Source organism: Hevea brasiliensis, chromosome 15 (assembly GCF_030052815.1).
Source record: "Hevea brasiliensis isolate MT/VB/25A 57/8 chromosome 15, ASM3005281v1, whole genome shotgun sequence".
NCBI classification, from domain to species: domain Eukaryota; kingdom Viridiplantae; phylum Streptophyta; class Magnoliopsida; order Malpighiales; family Euphorbiaceae; genus Hevea; species Hevea brasiliensis.
Genome location: NC_079507.1, coordinates 53,352,012 through 53,371,255, shown reverse-complemented (window position 1 = coordinate 53,371,255; position 19,244 = coordinate 53,352,012). Strand labels below are relative to the sequence as shown.

The following is a 19,244-nucleotide window of genomic DNA, read 5'->3' as shown; positions in this document are numbered from 1 at the left end:
CCAAGTTAATTTAGGTCTACCCCTTTTTTTCTTTCTATCCTCTAAGAAAATGTGTTCTACTTGTCTAACTGGAGCCTCCGTATGTCTACGCTTCACATGACCAAACCACCTCAATCTCCCTTCTCTCAACTTATCTTCAATTAGTGTATTAAAAAAAAAAATAATACACCAATTAGCTTTAGTATTAGAGTTGTCTCTAAAAACGGTGAGTGATTGAGTTACATTTTTAATTCATATTAAAGTTAATTAATTTTATTACAATACATTAAAGTTGAGACACAGCAATTAAAAATTATACTCTATTTAGTTAATATGATAACTAAAAAAGCGATTTAATTAATAAGTTATAGTGACTTTTGGTAACTCAAATTAAAATTTAATGATTTTATTATAATAAATTAAATTTAAAAAAAAATAAAATTTAATTACTCTTTTTTATCCTCACAACAATTCTAAATATAGAAACATGAGCTCTCCAAATCCAAATTACACACCAAGTTGTCGATTCTAAATCCAAATTAATACTTCAGTATGTATTGGACTTTTCTTCATGGGACTTTTCTTTGACAGCTGAATTTTCTTATCAAATTTAGTTGATAAATCTGTTGAGTTTTAGAATAATTATTTTGATTATTGTTATAATTAATTAATATGTACTCTTTAAAAAATAGTACGAGATGTGAACTTTATTATTTTGGAAAAACATTTAAAATACTTTTAAAATTTTGTTCTATTTGAAATTCATATGGAAATATTAAAAATAAAAAATTGTAAGTGTAAATTTTTTTTAGAAAATTTATAAATTGATTAATTGTTGTACAATGGAGACCTTCTACGCATGCAGAGTGGCAATCAAATGAAGCTATTAGATATGTCGGACAGAATTTTAACTAACCCAATTTTTCAATATAAATTTATTTTGGTTGGCTTAAAAAAATAATATTTGATTGTCTGTATTTTAGAATTTAGAATTATCTACACAAAACAAACAAATTAGTAGGAAAATCAATGGAAACTTCCGTGGTGATCAAGCATGAAAGACATTATAAATAGGACTCCATTGTGAGATTCTTTGGTGTATTCCTCCATAGTTTTACCTCTAATAGTGAATGCTCATGAAAATACCAATGAGTGCTACTTCTTTTACACTTGCTTTCCCTTGGTTTCTCTTTGCAGCAACTGCTTTTAGTCCTGGCCTCTGTCATGGAAGCTTTAATGCTGGCTGCATTGAAAGTGAGAGAGAAGCTCTTTTGCAGTTCAAGCTTGGCCTTAAAGATCCTTCTAACCGGCTTTCTTCTTGGGATCGTGATGCGGATTGCTGTGAATGGCCTGGAGTCATCTGTGATAATCTCACCAGCCGTGTTCTTGAGCTCCATCTTAGAAGTCTTTCCGAGGATGAGTATTATGCCATTAATGCCAGCGGTGACTATGATGAATATTGGGAGAGGTCCACATTCAGAGGTAAGATTAGTCAATCTTTACTCAACTTGAAGCATTTGAAGTATCTAGACCTAAGCAACAATAATTTTGAAGGAATTCACATTCCCAAATTCCTTGGCTCTATGAAGAGTTTAAGATACCTTAACTTCTCCGGAGCAGGATTTGGAGGAATGATTCCTCATCAACTCGGAAATCTTTCAAATTTGCAATATCTAAATCTTGAAGGAGGTGAGATATATGTTGAGAATTTAGATTGGCTCTCTAGTCTCTCATCATTAGAATTCCTTGACTTGAGTTCTGTGAATCTTAGTAAAGCCTTGGATTGGTTGGATGCGATGAACAAACTCCCCTCTCTGGTAGAATTACACTTGTCATACTGTTCACTAAATCATAAGGTTCCTTCCAACATCAACTTTTCATCACTTGCCATCCTTGATTTGACAGGAAATAGTTTTGGTGAATCTTCTGTGCCCAGTTGGATTTTTCACACTCCAACTTTGACTTCTCTTGATCTTTCATCTAATAATTTTTTTGGACCAATCCCTGTTCAACTTCAAAATATAACTTCACTTAGAGAGCTTGATTTGTCTGATAATTCTTTTAATTCTTCCATGGCCTTTTGGTTACATGGTCTTCCCCAGCTTGAGCTTCTTCGCCTTTCCTCTAATTTTGAGTTGCTAGATGGAATTCCAAGTGCCATTGGAAATTTTACCTCCCTCAACAGTCTCGACTTGACATACTGCAATTTTCAAGGAGCAATTCCAAGTGCCATTGGAAACTTGACTTCCCTCAATAGTCTCGATTTGTCACACAACGAACTTCAAGGAGCAATTCCAAGTGCCTTCGGAAACTTGACTTCCCTCAACAGCCTTGACTTGTCAGAGAACAAGCTTGAAGGAGCAATTCCAAGTGCCATTGGAAACTTGACTTCCCTCAACAGCCTTGACTTGTCAGACAACAAGCTTGAAGGAGCAATTCCAAGTGCCATTGGAAACTTGACTTCCCTCAACAGCCTTGACTTGTCAAACAACAAGCTTGAAGGAGCAATTCCAAGTGCCACTGGAAACTTGACTTCCCTCAACAACCTTGACTTGTCATTCAATGGATTTGAAGGAGGAATTCCGGCATCATTCAAAAATCTTTGCAAGTTGAGGTCACTCCATTTGTCAGGCACCAATTTAAGCCAAGAGATAAATGAGGTATTTGAAATTCTCTCAGGTTGTGTTTCAAATGGGATAGAGGTGTTGTCTTTATCTAATTGTCAATTATCAGGTCATTTAAATAATCTTCTTGGACAATTCAAGAATCTGGATTCTCTCGATCTTTCCGATAATTCGATTGCTCACCAAATTCCAGCCACTTTGGGTGTGTTGACTTCCTTGACGTCTCTACGCCTTTCCAATAACAAACTGAATGGAAGTCTCCCCATAGGTTTTGGAGCCCTTGAAAATTTAGTAGATGTAGATATTTCTTATAATTCATTAGAGGGTGAAGTTTCTGAAATTCACTTTGCAAACCTTACAAATCTGAGATATTTTGATGCCTCTCATAACCAACTGATTTTAAGAGTCAATCCTCATTGGATTCCACCTTTTCAACTTGTTGAAAAAATATCTTTGCGATCTTGGGATGTTGGACCTCAACTTCCTAGATGGCTCCGTTCACTGAAGGAGTTAGTCTTTCTAGACTTGTCAAACTCAAAAATTTCAAGTACCCTTCCTGTTTGGTTCAGTGACTGGTCTTTAAGACTTTCTAATCTTAATTTATCTCATAACCAATTGCATGGCAAGATTCCATATTTGTTCACTGCTGAATATAGTTTTTCCTCCATCGACTTGAGTTCAAATAAATTCAACGGCCCATTGCCTAATGTATCTTCCTATTGGATAGATCTTTCCGATAATTTACTCTCTGGATCATTATTCACCTTTCTATGTCATAGAACGCATTATCTGATCACTATGCTGCTTAACTTGGGAAAAAATCATCTATCCGGAGAGATACCTGATTGTTGGATGAATTGGGAATATTTAGAAGTTTTAAAATTAAATGACAACTATTTCAGTGGAAAAATTCCTAGTTCCATTGGGATTTTAAGTGACCTTCAATTCTTAAACCTTCGCAACAATACTCTCTTTGGTGAAATACCATTGTCACTTGAACATTGCGAAGCATTGACGGTACTTGAATTGGATGAAAATAGATTGGAGGGAAATATTTCAACATGGCTGGAGAATCAAAATTATTCACAGATGGTTATTCTTAATCTTCGTGGGAACCAATTTCATGGTCACGTGCCTATAGGGCTTTGCCGCATGACTTATTTGCAAATCTTGGATCTTGCTAATAACAACCTCAGCGGTACCATACCAACATGTATCAATAACTTCAGTGCAATGGTAGATGAAAGTTATGTTGATACGGGAGAGCAAGGTCAGATTGTCTTTTATTTGCATGGGTTGGATTTTTCTGATAGTTCCTCAATTATGACAAAGGGAGAAATGATTGAATATTCCACCAATCTTAATTTCGTAAGGAGTATGGACCTCTCAAATAATAAATTATCAGGAGATATTCCTGAAGAAATAACAAGACTTGAAGCATTGCATTCATTAAATTTGTCACATAATCTTTTGAGTGGAAGCATTCCAGGGGAAATAGGAAATATGAAAGCATTAGAATCTCTTGACTTTTCTCAGAATCAACTTTTTGGAGAAATTCCTCCAAGTATGTCAAGCTTGACATTTTTGAGTAGATTGAATTTATCCAACAACAAGTTATCAGGAATAATACCTTCAGGCACTCAATTGCAAGGCTTTGATCCATCTACTTTCAGTGGCAACAAACTTTGTGGGCTTCCACTCAGCAAGAACTGCAATGTTGATGGTGATATGCCTCCTATTGGGATAGAAAGAGGAGAAGAAGACAAAGGGTCTAAATCATTTGCTTGGTTCTATTTCTATGTGAGCATTGCACCAGGATATGTGGTAGGATTTTGGGCAGTGATGGGTCCTTTAGTGTTTAATAGAAGATGGAGGCATTTATATTTCAATTTCCTAGATAATTTGTGGGACAAATTTATGGTGTGGTATTATGTAAATGTTGCTAGATTTGTGAAAGGTCATGGTTTATAGAGTTTTGTCCAAAACAAATATATGTGGGGATGGGCTATGCACGTCTACATAATTAGGTATGAGTTTAGCTTTATGTTTGTTGTGACGATGTTTTTGTATGGTTGTGCAATTACTTTGTAATTTTGAATTGAGTTTAATAAAAAATGAAAAGTCCCACTGTTGTGAGGGTTTTGTGTGTGGTTTTGTGATTGTCGTGTAGATTTAAATAAAAATAATTAACTAAGAAAAAAATTGACTAATAACGATAAAAACTATTTACCTCGTCAATTATATATACAAAAATATACAAATATTGTAAATTACTAGCATGGCAACTTCAAATTCTGTAAGACTAAGGAGATTGAGCTATTTACCTTGTCAATTATACTTGCTGCTGATATCATAAGAAATGAAACTCTTTCTGAAATTCTCCATTCCTTGTGGACATGAAGAATTGAGTTTAAATACAAAGATTCCTACAAAACAGAGAAATTGAATGAGAGAATAAGAAAAAAAAAAAAAAAAGAATACAATTTATACACAAATAAAAGAATAACTACCTCTGGACACCTGTACATTCTACTAGCTACCTGTACATTCTAGAATACAGCTATACTGCCAGCTCAGCTTAAAACTTTTCCTCCTTATCTCTTCAGCTAGCTTGCTAGTATATATTTACACAAAAATCTAACACCTTTTATAAAATAGCAGAAAATCTAATATTGATTGATTTTCTGAAGTAAAACACTAAAAATAACAAAGCTTGAACCTTTAGGCCTAAAATGGTATTTAATTGTTTATTTGGAGTATGAGAAAGAGTAAACACTTTGAATTAGACTTGGTCTATTATTTAATGTATACTCAGTAAATGACTTGGTTTATTATTTAATGATTTCTAGCAAGAATGCATGGTTTGGTTTTGCAATGAACATGAACAAGGTTTTTGAAATATATACTCAGTAAATGAAAAGAAAAATGGAAGATTTTTAACCATATTGTCCATACATTTATTTACATTACATGAAAATAAGTAACGGTTACTACACAAAAATACTTACTGCTATCGAGTTAAGAGAAGTAAAGGATTCAAATGTTCCTATTAATTAATTAATTACATTGACTTCATCATAGCATGGCACCATACTTTTTATTTTGATTTTCGATGAACAATGAAATTTTACTAATGTTGGTATTCATTTCCACCATTGTTAATATAAGCATTTGTTAAAATTTAATCTATCATATACGTAAAATACAAAATATATTAAAATTTTTCTATTTTTTTTTAAATTTCATATTTTTGTGCTTTAAATTCTTGATGTATTAGATTTAGATTAAAAAAATCTCTAAACTAGAGTCTAAGTCTTTTTTACTCATATGCAAGTTAGAAAAAATTAAACAAATTGACGGTACTCCTAAATTTCCACAAGTTCCCATATTTTCACAAGTGTATTCACAAATTTCCACAAGTCAAGTCTTTCTTTCTTTTTTTTTTAAATGCTGATGTAAATTAAAAAAATGAAACGAATTGACACTACTTGCAAATTTTATCAAGTTCCCATCAAGGATGCTTCTATGCATTGCATTCTACAATAGGATTCCATAAGCAGAGTCTTCTTCAACAGCCTATTTGGACTAAGGTGAGAGAGAAGCTCTATTGAACCAAGCCTCTATTGCTTTTCATCATTTATCTCATTTACTTGGTTTCCTTTCTTTTCCAATAAGAAAGAATTGACTTTGCCATTTCCATTAGTTTTTTGCTTTTTAATTTTAACATACTGGAGAGACTTGACTTTATAATTATTTACTTAGCATATGAGAAGGAGTAATGACTTTAACTTGGAATAGTTTAGCATTATTATTGAAGTTACTATTTAATAATGCATTTTTAAATATATTATTTAGAGAGAATTAAAAATTAATTTAAAATTAAATTTTACATATTTAATCATAAAAATATTAAAATAATAAAATAATTTTTTAAAAAATTATTTTTCAATAAAAGAAAATACCAAATAAACTCTTATACTTTCGATAAGGGGCTAAATAAGCTCAAAATTAAATTTTAGGCCAAATATACTCATTTACTTTCTAATTAAGACCAAATAAGTCCTCACCTAATAAAAATTTTCATTCAATAAAAATTTTCATGTTTATCACATGCATGGGGTATCAGATTTTCAATGATCTTACAGGGTCTATGAATAAAAGTTTTCTTTATTCATTAGTTTTTTTTTTTCCCCAATAGGATAGGCATATTTTTCTTAAGCTTGGAGAGTCCTCGTTCAATAAGAGTAGAGGAAGAGAAGTAGTAATAAGACTAAGGAATTTTGATATTCTGGTAGCTGTAAGTTGGAAAGAAGCAAGAAAACTTTAATGAATCTCCACTCTTGTTGCCTCTCTACAATAATTCTAAGTTTAGAACATGAGCTCTCCAAAGTCAGTGTGTCCTGTTAAGTGTCAACTATCAAACCATTTTTATTCTTCTTAATGTTTAAATTTTCCTCTCTTAAAACTTAAATATTAGAGAGATAATCTAATTGTTTTGTAAAATTCTTATGTCTATTCTTAGTTTAGTTACTATGTCCCTTTTATCTTTTCATTATTATTACACTGTACAAGTAAAATCCTAAATATCTGTTATTTTTCCTAAATATCCAAAAACGAATCAAAATGAGAGAGGATAAGTATGAAAATGACATAGTAAATTAAAAATTTGTTAGATTAAAATCTAATTTATTCTATGGGTTAAGTTTTGACGACCTATGATTGCTTAAGTTAAATGTAATCTTCCCAACCCATGTAATCTTCCAGTTCCCTACAAAACATAACAGAACAATCTAACACTTTTTGTGAAAAGATAGAAAATCTAATATCGATTGATTTTCTGAAGTAAAAAACTAATAAAGCTCGAAACTTATGGCCTAAAATGGTATTTAATCTTTTATTTGGGATATGGGAGAAAGTGAAGACTCTAAATTAGACTTGGTCTATTATTATATATGTATACGATTTACAGCGAGAATAGTAATAATTGTAATTGATAATAGGAACAAATGATGAGAAAAAAAAAAAGGAAAAAACTTATTCATATCAAGATGCATGATTTGGTTTTGCAATGAACATGAACAGGGTTTTTCAAATATGTAGTCAGTAAATGAACTGGGGAAAAAAAATGAAAAGAGAAATGGAAGATTTCTAACCGTATTGTCAATACTTTTAATTGCATTACGTCAAGACATGTTACAATTACTACACAAAAATGCTTTAGTATTGCCACAAGTTATCTTGAGAGAGTGGAGGTAACTTGATTTACTTTAGTGGTATTGCACGGCCAAAGCAGGAGAGAAGTTTCATCATGTTATTCCTTTTACTTATAATATCTGAAAATTCGGTTGGCATACGTATTATGTAATGTTTCTCAACACAGCTACATCCATTCCTGTAACTGCTCTGTTCTGGTTTGTTACCCAATTTCAGCTGCCAGCTCTATAATGAAATTCTTTGCTCACTATTTGCTGATAGTCCATTGAATTTGTCTGATGAGATTAAATAGAATTTTGCTGAGATGATAATTTCTGTTGATTATCTTTTCGTAAACTCTTTGCTAACTTGATTATGATATGGCGTCATAAATAAAATTTTATAAGCATTAAAAGAGATCTGATTAAAATGGCAAGATTTGAAAAGAACTTAGCTTTTGCTATCTTGTTATGAGCTTCAATCAGTTACCTAAGGACCATGGAAATTCAGTTAAGGCGAATCCCTACTTTGGGCAGATTTACACTGCCATTCACATGGCAAAAATAAGTTGGATTAGATGTGGCTGTTTGAGTTTTAAATTTTGAATTATTGTTGCTGCAAATAATATGAGTGATTTAAACTTCAAAGAAGCTTTATTGATTTTCTGCTATACTTTTGTATCTAAAGCTAGTTTAAATCAATGAAAGGGTTAGGAATGGTTGTTTGGCAATATTAACTGTTCAAGTAGCTGTCAGTTATTTTACTAATCATTAAATATTAGTGATTACCTATTTAAATAATGGTATCATTTAATTAAAATACTCTCTCTACCTCTAAAAGTTAAAAGGGTAACGTTTTATAAATCACTTCTTCGTATTAACGTAAAAATTATGCCACCAAATAATATAAATAAAAAAAGTAGTATTTTGATGCATACATTTTGCATAGTCATTTAGGTCTAATTTCATAACCATTTTATTTGATTATTAGTCATTTTTAGTTAATTTCATTAGTTAATTAGTGAGTTTTTCATAATTGTCGATTTTGGATTAATTTGTAATTTTTACTTTGTTTTGTAGGAAAAATGGTGTTTTTGAAGGACTGAAGAGAAATTCTGCCACTGAGGAGTGACTTCTACAGCTAAAGATGTCAAAAACAAGTTTTCAAGCTGAAATATGCATTGACCAAATTGTGCATAACTTGCCGCATAAGCTATGCAGATCTGCATAAGGAGAAAAATCACTGTTCCAGAACCAATCGAAATGTGCATAAGGAGACTGCATAGCTTATGCACATTCTCGCCTCTCTTATGCACCTTCACGGAATTGTGCATAGCCTATGCACCAAGTCATGCAGTTTCGCATAAGTGAACCAGATCAGTAAAATCGCGCATAAGGGATTGCATAACTTATGCGATCCACTTATCTGATCCCATAAAGAGTTCATTAATGAGTCAAGAAGATTCCTCGAGATAATTCCTCCTAGAACATACCATTTTAGGGCTCCATGTCAGAAAAATGCTATAAATAGTCTCATTTTCCCATTTTAGAGAAAAAAAAGGAAGGAGCAGAAAAGGAAAAGTGAAGAGAGGCAGAATTGGAGGAGTCATTTTCACCTTCCACACCATTTTCAACTAAGATTTGCAGATTTCTTTCTTTCCTTACATTTTTCTACATTTCTAGTGTTTAATTTCTTATTCTTTAGCTTAGATTAAAGCTTTATTTCCTTATAAACTCATAATATCTTGTAAGCATTATGGATAGTGAGTAGTTTACCTTTGATTCTGGAGTAAGGGTTGTAATATTTGAGATATTTTGTGGATTTTAATTGGGTAATCCATATTTTGTGGTCTTAATGAGTTTTATTCATTTCTTGTATGCTTAATGACATGCTTAGTGTAGGATCCCATTAAGTGATGTTCTTAATCCATGGTTGAAGCACCGAAAGGAGAAGGCCTTGTGATAGATAATCAAGAAATTGGACTTAATTAACTTAGACCTAGAAATAGGCTAAGGATTAAGAGGATTCACAGATTAATTAAGGAACTTAATGGGTCTTAATTAATTCTAACTCCACGAAAGTAGGATTAGTTTGATTAAGGCACTCTTTGTCTCACTCGAAAGGGAATTCAAAGGATTTAAGAATTAATCTCCTTAAAACCCATAAGTTTCATAAGATTGGATAACCAATTTAAAATCCCAAAATAGCTCGGATATGAAATCCCGAACTCCGGAATCACCTTTTTACCATTATTAATTTCTAATCGAATTTAATTACTTGCCATTTTGAATATTGCCATACTTGAACTTGCTTATTTCAATTTGATGCAATTTTAGTTTAATTAATACATTGTTGAATAGATTATTAATTTTGCATACATAGATTTCACATTCTCAATACCCATCAATTCATTACTTTAATTTCAAAAATATTTCAATTTACTCAACTTTTTATATCAAAAATTCAATCATTAACACAACTCCTCGTGGGATCGATATCTTTTCTATACTACTTGTACGACCCGTGCACTTGCGGTAGGGACGCATCAAGTTTTTGGCGCCGTTGCCGGGGAGTTGTTTGTTTAAGATTGAATTCTTGATTATTTTTTTTTGTTGTTTATAGTTTTATCTTTGTTATCTTTTCATTTTGTGTTTGTTTGTTCTTTTTCAGGTACTTTTAACCTTTTATGAGAAGAGCTAGAAGCACAAGTGACGCAACCTTATTGTTCAATCCAGAAATTGAGAAATTTTGTAAGGCCAACAAGAAAGAAACCAGAAAAAGAAAGGAAGCTTTGAGAGAAACCGAAATTGAAGCAAACATGGCTGATGAAAGAGTTAGAATTGGTGTTGGTAATGCTGGAAATGGTCAAAACAATGAAAATGAAGCCCAAGGAGAAGAAGTCGTTAATGCAAACGTGCCTAGGGGAAGTATGATGGATCATGCTTTTCCTCGTTTTGATGACTTGAGAGAAAGCATAGCAAGACCAAGAATTGATGCAAATAGTTACAAGATGGATTTTGGAGTCCTTCAAATGATTCAGAATTCTCAATTTGGAGGGCATCCTTCTGAAAATCCACATACTCATCTGAAGAAGTTTGCTATGATTTGTGACATGCAAAAACAACCTGGAGTATCTGATGATGTGGCAAGATTGAAGCTATTCCCATTCTCTTTGAAAGATAGAGCATTGGATTGGCTTGACTCTTTACCTCACAACTCCATTACAAATTGGGAGCAACTCACTGATGCATTTCTTGCACAATATTTTCCACCTGGAAAAACTCAAGAGTTGAGGAATCAAATGACAGCTTTCAGACCAAGAGAAGATGAAACTCTTTATGAGTCATGGATGAGATGGAAGGAATTAGAGAGATTATGCCCACATCATGCCATTCCGAAATGGATGATAAATCAGAATTTTTACACAAATGTCACTCCTGCAATCAGAGGGATTATTGATGCTCAAACAGGAGGAGAATTTATTATGAAGCATGAAGATGAAGCTTATGAGCTATTGGAGAAAATTGCAAAGAATACTCATCTTTGGAGTAGTCCAAGAGGACCAGCTCCAACTCAAAAGAGGCAAGCTGCTGGAATGTATGATCTTGATCCGTTCAACATGATTAATGCAAAGTTTGATGCACTTACAAATGTCCTTGCTAAGAAGATGGAAGATTTGAGTATGTTGGTTAGTTCATCATCATCAGCTGGAAGTTCACAACAAGTGGCTTATGCAGAGGAAACTACCAGCTGTGAAGTAGACTATGGAGAACAAGCAGCATATGTTGGTAATTATGGAAACAAACAAATGGGGAATTCTTATTCTCAAACTTATAATCCAAATTGGAGGAATCATCCCAACTTTTCATGGGGAAATCAGCAAAATCAAGTTCAAAATCAGAATTTTCAACCACATCAGCAACAAGGAGTTCCATATCAGCAAAATAGGCAACCACTGCCTAATTTTCAGCAGAAAAATATGAACCCTCCACCAAAATAGCAAGAACGAAATTCCACCACTGAAGCTTTATTACAACAGATTCTTGCTAACCAAAATAAGCATGATGAGGAGATGAGAGAGATGAAAGCAAGGCTGGAACAGATGCAAACACATAACAGAATGCTGGAAAACCAGATTGCACAACAAGCATCTTCCTCAGGTGCTAAATCTTTTGGAAAACTTCCAAGTCAACCAGAAAACCCAAGAGAGCAGTGTCAAGCTATTACTTTAAGAAGTGGGAAAGTTATAAATGATGAGAAGAGTGAAAACAGTGAGAAGAGAGAAAATGAGAAAGAAACTGATGAGAGTGAAAACCAAGAGAGTGCAGAAAAATGTAAAGAGGAATTTGAAAAGAAGGAAGAGAAATATATACCTCCTGAACCCTACAAGCCACAACTTCCCTTTCCACAAAGATTTCACAAAGCCAAACTTGATAAGCAATTTGGGAAGTTCTTAGAGGTTTTGAAGAAGCTATACATAAATGTGCCTTTTGTTGACGCTCTTTCACAAATGCCCTCTTATGCAAAATTCTTGAAAGAAATTCTCTCAAACAAGAGGAAACTTGAAGATGATGAAACTGTAGCTTTGACAGAAGAATGTAGTGCTATCCTTCAAAGGAAACTTCCTCCAAAGCTTAAGGATCCAGGGAGTTTTTCAATCCCATGCCACATTGGAGAATCATGTTCTACAAAAGCTTTATGTGATTTAGGGGCTAGTGTTAGCCTTATGCCCCTTTCCATTTATGAGAAGCTCAATATGGGAGATCTTAAACCAACCCACATTTCTCTTCAGTTAGCTGACAGGTCAATTAAGTATCCTGAAGGGATTTTGGAGAATGTGCCTCTGAAGGTTGGGAAGTTCTATATACCTGTTGACTTTGTCATCTTGGACATGGAGGAAGATTTTAATATCCCAATCATCTTGGGAAGACCCTTTCTAGCTACAGCAGGAGCATTGATTGATGTGAAGGGAGAAAAGCTGACTCTTAGGGTTGGTGAAGAGCAATTGGTTTTCAATATTAATAACACTATGAAAAAGCATCATTCTGAAGCTGATACTTGCTTGAGAGTTGATATTATTGATGAGCTGGTTGAAGAACACTTCAGAAAGAAATATCCAGAAGATCCACTTGAAAATTGTTTGGTTCATGGAGGAGGCATAGACTATGACAACCCTCTTGTAGCTGCATATGCTCAACACTTAGAGGGAAGTCCACCATTCATTTCTGCTCCAGTTTTTCAACTCACACAAGAGGAAAAAGCAGAATCTAAGCAACCATCATTCAAGGAAGAAGATGCACCTAAGGTAGAACTTAAGCAACTTCCTTCTCAGCTCAGGTATGAATTTCTTGGCACCAATAACACTTATCCAGTAATTGTAAATGCAAATTTGAGTACTTTAGAGGCTGATAAGTTGTTAAGAGTGTTGAGGCAATTTAGGAAAGTTTTGGGATACACCATAGATGACGTTAAGGGAATAAGCCCACACTTTTGCATGTATAGAATCAGTTTGGAAGAAAATTGTAAACCATCTATTGAACATCAGAGGAGGTTGAACCCAAATATGAAAGAAGTTGTTAAAAAGGAAATTTTGAAATTGCTTGATGCAGGGATCATATATCCCATCTTAGACAGTACTTGGGTAAGCCCAGTACATGTTGTCCCAAAAAAGGGTGGAATGACAGTTGTCAAAAATGAAAATAATGAATTAATTCCCACTAGAACGGTGACTAGTTGGCGAATGTGCATAGATTACAGAAAATTAAATGTTGCCACTAGAAAAGATCATTTTCCACTTCCCTTCATTGATCAGATGTTGGAAAGACTGGCTAGGCATTCTTATTTTTGCTATTTAGATGGATACTCAGGTTTTTTTCAAATCCCTATCCATCCAAATGATCAAGAGAAAACTACTTTTACTTGTCCATATGGAACCTTTGCTTATAGGAGGATGCCATTTGGGTTATGTAATGCACCAGCCACTTTTCAAAGATGCATGATGGCAATCTTCTCAGATTTCATTGAAGACATAATGGAGGTTTTTATGGACGATTTTTCTGTTTATGGATCTTCATTTGACATATGCTTGGCTAACCTTTCTAAAGTTTTCAAATGATGTGCGAATCGACCTTGTGTTAAATCGGGAAAAGTGTCATTTCATGGTTCAGGAAGGGATAGTGCTTGGACATTTGGTGTCTAACAGAGGAATAGAGGTTGATAAAGCCAAAGTTGAAGTGATAGAGAAGATGGCTCCTCCTACCAATGTCAAAGGAATTCGAAGTTTCCTAGGACATGCCGGGTTCTACAGACGCTTTATCAAGGATTTTTCTAAAATAGCCAAACCTTTGTCTAATTTGTTAAGTAATGACACACCATTTGTATTTGACCAAGAGTGTTTGGATGCCTTTTGCGAGTTGAAGCAAGCTCTTATCATCGCACCAATCATGCAACCACCGATTGGAGCCTACCTTTTGAAATTATGTGTGATGCTAGCAACTATGCAATTGGGGCTGTTCTTGGTCAAAGAAAGGACAAAAAGGCTTATGCTATTTATTATGCTAGCAGAACACTGGATGAGGCTCAAACAAATTATGCAACAACTGAAAAGGAATTTTTAGCAATTATCTTTGCATTGGAAAAATTCAGACCTTACATTATTGACTCAAAGGTGGTTATATTTTCAGATCATGCAGCCATCAGGTATTTGCTCCGTAAAAAGGAGGCCAAACCTAGGCTCATTAGGTGGATTCTGATGCTACAAGAGTTTGATTTGGAGATTAGAGATAAGAAGGGAGCTGAAAATGTAGTTGCTGATAATCTTAGTAGGTTGAAATTGGATGATGAAGAATTGGATGAAATCCCTATTGATGAGTTTTTCTTGGATGAACAACTTTTCTCTCATGTTGCTAAACTACCTTGGTATGCAGACTTTGTGAATTATCTATCTTGTGGAGTTTTACCCCTAGGTATGACATGGCAACAAAAGAAAAAGTTTTTACATGAGGTGAAATTTTATAGATGGGATGACCCTTTACTCTTTAGGAGATGTTGTGATGGTCTAATTAGAAGATGTATTCCTGAAGAGGAGGTACAGAGTATTATGCATCATTGCCATGCTTCTGATTATGGAGGACATTTTGGAATCTCTAAAACAGTTAGTAAAATTTTGCAAGCTGGTTTCTTTTGGCCAAATCTTTTTAAGGATGTGAGGAAATTTGTGTTGGATTGTGATAAATGTCAAAGGAGTGGAAATTTGTCAAAAAGAGATCAAATGCCCCTAAATAATATTCTTGAAGTGGAATTATTTGATGTTTGGGGAATAGATTTTATGGGGCCATTTCCTCCTTCATATGGTAATAGATACATCTTAGTTGGGGTTGACTATGTGTCAAAGTGGGTGGAAGCTATTGCAACTCCAACTAATGATGCTAGAGTGGTAGTGAAATTCTTGAAGAAATTTGTCTTAAGCAGATTTGGAGCTCCTAGGGCTATAATTAGTGATGGGGGTTCCCATTTTTGCAATAAGCAATTTGAGAGCTTAATGGGGAAGTATGGTGTAGTGCACAAGATAGCTACCCCATACCATCCTCAAACTTCAGGACAAGTTGAAATTTCTAACAGAGAGCTCAAGCATATTTTGGAGAAAACAGTGAACAATTCTCGGAAAGATTGGTCTATCAAACTAGATGATGCTTTATGGGCATATAGGACTGCCTACAAAACCCCTATAGGAACTACTCCCTTTAGGTTGGTGTATGGTAAGTCTTGTCATTTACCTGAAGAGCTAGAACATAGAGCATATTGGGCCATTCAAACCTTGAATTTTGATCTTAAGCAAGCTGGTGAGAAAATGTTGTTACAACTTAATGAGCTTGAGGAATTGAGGATGGATGCTTATGAAAGTGCCCGTATTTACAAAGAAAGAACTAAAGTTTGGCATGATAAGCATCTGAGGAAAAAGGAATTCAAAGAAGGTGATTTAGTTTTGTTGTTCAACTCAAGATTGAAATTGTTCCCTGGAAAACTCAAGTCAAGGTGGACTGGTCCATATAGAATTTCTAAGGTTTTCCCTTATGGAGCAATAGAAATTTGGAGTGAAAAATCTGAGAATTTTAAGGTCAATGGGCATAGATTGAAACATTACATAACTGGAGACCCAATAATAGGAGCAAGCTGTTACAAGCTCTCCAATCCCTCACCTCTTTTCAGTGAAATTCATGAAGAGTCCAGCCAAGGACTATAAATTAGCCCTCTTGGGAGGCATCCCAAGTCCTTTTATTTGCTTTTGCTAATTTACTTTCATTTTCATTGTTTTTGTTTTTATCTTAAATCTCCCCAAATTCAATTTTTGACATTGTTAAATCTTGTCCCTTGTAGATGTATTTCAATGAAGAAAGGCTGGTGAACTGTTGGGGGAGTGACCCTTAACTTGAAAATTTTGTCCTTCAAATTTTCCCAAAAACTGATTGATTTTTGCTGCATAACCTGTGCAGGAGCTGCTATCTGGTTTATGCAGAGGAAAAGTGAAATCTGCAGCAAGGAAAAGTCTGCAGCAGATAGATTCTGTCCTTGGGCTGCAATCTGGTTTATGCAGAGGAAAAATGAAATCTGCAGCAAAGAGGGTGTTTGCAGCAGATGGCTTATGTTCTTGGTGAGGTTGGGTGTGTAACTTTTAAGTACATGTGCCTTTAATATTAATATGGTGGTAAGTTGGTCATCTTTGTAGTTTTGAGATTATTTGGGTTGTGGAATTCAAGGTGGACAATATTGCATTCTCTTGGCATAACTTGGAGAGTTCATTTCATCATTTGTGAATAGATACAACCTTATGTAGATTTTATTGAGTTTTAATGTGCTAAATGTTGATTTGCAGAATTTGAGTCAAAATGGCATGGTTCTCAAAGGTCTTTTATGCAGGATTCATCTTCTACAAGCTTGTGTGATGCATTTTTGATGAACTTTGTATATATTGATGTGTTTTTGGTGAAAATTTCTCATGATTTATGCTTCATGGAATTATACTTCTTCATTCTAGGGTATTTTTCACCCTTGCAATTCATGTTCCATTGCAATCTTAATCTTGTTGAATTGTGCATAAGCAACTGCATAGCTTATGCAATCCTGCATAACCACAATTCTTGCCATTTTTCACCTTTATTGCAAGTGCATAAGGAGAGTGCATAGCTTATGCAACTCTGCATAGCCTAATTTTGTCAAATTTCACATCTTTAGAAACTTGCATAAGCAGAGTGCATGACCTATGCACATTTGCATAACTTCAAATTCTTCATTTTCTCTCTCTGCCGAAGTCTGCATAAGGAGGGTGCATAACTTATGCACTTCCGCATGACCAAAAACTCTGAATCTCCAAACCTGCCGAGGGGTGCATAAGCGGAGTGCATGACTTATGCACTTCTGCATAACCAGAAACCCAAAAATTCCAAACCTGCCGAGGGGTGCATAAGCGGAGTGCATAGCTTATGCACTTCTGCATAACCAGAAACCCAAAAATTCCAAACCTGCCGAGGGGTGCATAAGCGGAGTGCATGACTTATGCACTTCTGCATGACCAGAAATCCGAAAATTCCAAACTTGCCGAGACATGCATAAGCAATGTGCATAGCTTATGCACTTCTGCATGACCTCACACTCTGAATTTCAAAACCCACCGAAGAGTGCATAAGCAGAGTGCATAGCTTATGCACATCTGCATGACCACCAACCCAAATTCCAAAAATCACCGAAACATGCATAAGGAAGGTGCATGACTTATGCGCAACTGCATGACCTGATTCTCTGAAAAGCCAAATCCGCCGAGAGATGCATGAGGGGAGTGCATAACTTATGCACTCCCGCATAACTTCACTCCTCAAAATTTCAAAAGTCACCGAAACATGCATAAGGAAGGTGCATGACTTATGCGCAACTGCATGACCACCAACCCAAGATTTCAATACCTGCCGAACAGTGCATAAGGACAGTGCATGACTTATGCACTTGTGCATAAGCTACTTCTCTGAAGTTCAAATCATTCTGAAACATGTATAAAAGAGTGCACAGGTTATGCATAAATCATTTTTTACTTATGCAGTCTTTTACAAACCCGATTCAAATCAAATTCCTTTTCGGCAAATAAAATTCCCACCTCCACTTTCCGACTCTTCTCCCCACGACCGTCCTTCAACCTCCATTCCTTCCGGCATTTTCACCGTCTCTCTCCCTTCTTCTCCACTAGCACTTTCACCACGTAAACCCTAAACTTCCCCCTACATTTTCATTTCCGCCCTTATCTCTCCATCCTCTCCATAGGCAATGGAGTCGCCTCCCCATTCCCGTCCAGCTTCTCCTCTCCAGATTTCACCATTGTCAATAATACCTCCTAACCCTAATTCCCCTCCACAAGCGACACCCCCACCACCTCCCCCAACCACGTACAAACGAAAAATTCGGTCAAAATCTGTGCGATCCATGTCCTCTGCCCCTCCTCTATCCAAACGCAAAGAACCACCCACCCCATTATCGGAACCACCACCCAAAAAGCCAAAAGTTCCAGCCTCCACACCCTCCTCCAGCAAAAAGACAATTTCGGTAGCTTCACATGTATCAAAGCTACCTTGGCCTCTTCCTGATACAATTCAAAAGGCAGCTTTTAAGAGACTCAAGGATAGGAGGGTACAACCCACTAGGTATATATCTGCTGATTCTTTACAATCTCTTGGTTTATTTAACAATGTAGTTACATATCTTGATGGTATGGGTTGGATGGAATTTGTGCATAAGCAGGAGATAGTTTATCCAACTCTAGTTTTGGAGTTTATTTCTTCATTCTCTGCTACCCTTAAATTGCATGATGTAGACCATAAGCCAATTATGAAATTTAGATGCTTGGGGCAAAATAGAGAGCTGTCATTGGACCAATTTTATAGCATTTTTGGTTTTGCAATTGATGGGTTATTTCGAGTACCACATACTGGAGTAGAGGTAGCCAACAAGGGCATTTGGAATGCTGCCCAATTTTGGAGAATCATCACAAACCAACCTCAAACTTTCTCTGCTGGAAGATCAAAAACATCCCAAATACTTGACCCTGCACTTAGGTTTATTCATAGGTTGATTGCTAGCACCATATTGGGCAGAGGGACTAGTTCTGGTGCTGTGGGGAAATCTGAACTATTTATGTTATGGTGTGCATTTCACAAAGTTAAGGTTTCTCCTGGTTATTTCTTTTGTGAGCATGTGCTGCATATTGCCACCAAATCCATAGGTGACATTGTTTTGGGTGGGCTCATAACTGTCATAGCCTAGCATTTTGGTTTTAATCCTGCAGAGCACTCAATACCAGCACTTGTGGACACTTTATATTTTGATACTGCACACTTAACCAAAACAGGGTTCAATTTGTCATATTTTGATACTGCCCAACTCAGAGTGTAAATCGAGCCCATTGCA

At 35.2% G+C, this 19,244-nt stretch overlaps 1 protein-coding gene and 1 non-coding gene across 2 annotated transcripts; one reads left to right on the top strand and one right to left on the bottom strand.

Moving 5' to 3' along the window:
* Nucleotides 1-1,084: 1,084 nt before the first annotated feature.
* On the top strand, nucleotides 1,085-4,757 carry LOC131173760 (receptor-like protein EIX2). The gene has a single exon (XM_058135902.1). It carries the CDS (start codon nucleotides 1,110-1,112, stop codon nucleotides 4,572-4,574), a length of 3,465 nt encoding a protein of 1,154 aa, XP_057991885.1. The 5' UTR covers nucleotides 1,085-1,109; the 3' UTR covers nucleotides 4,575-4,757.
* Nucleotides 4,758-11,081: 6,324 nt separating this feature from the next.
* On the bottom strand, nucleotides 11,082-11,189 carry LOC131174226 (small nucleolar RNA R71). The gene has a single exon (XR_009144474.1). It is a non-coding gene; the product is annotated as a small nucleolar RNA R71 (small nucleolar RNA).
* Between the last annotated feature and the right edge of the window lie 8,055 nt (nucleotides 11,190-19,244).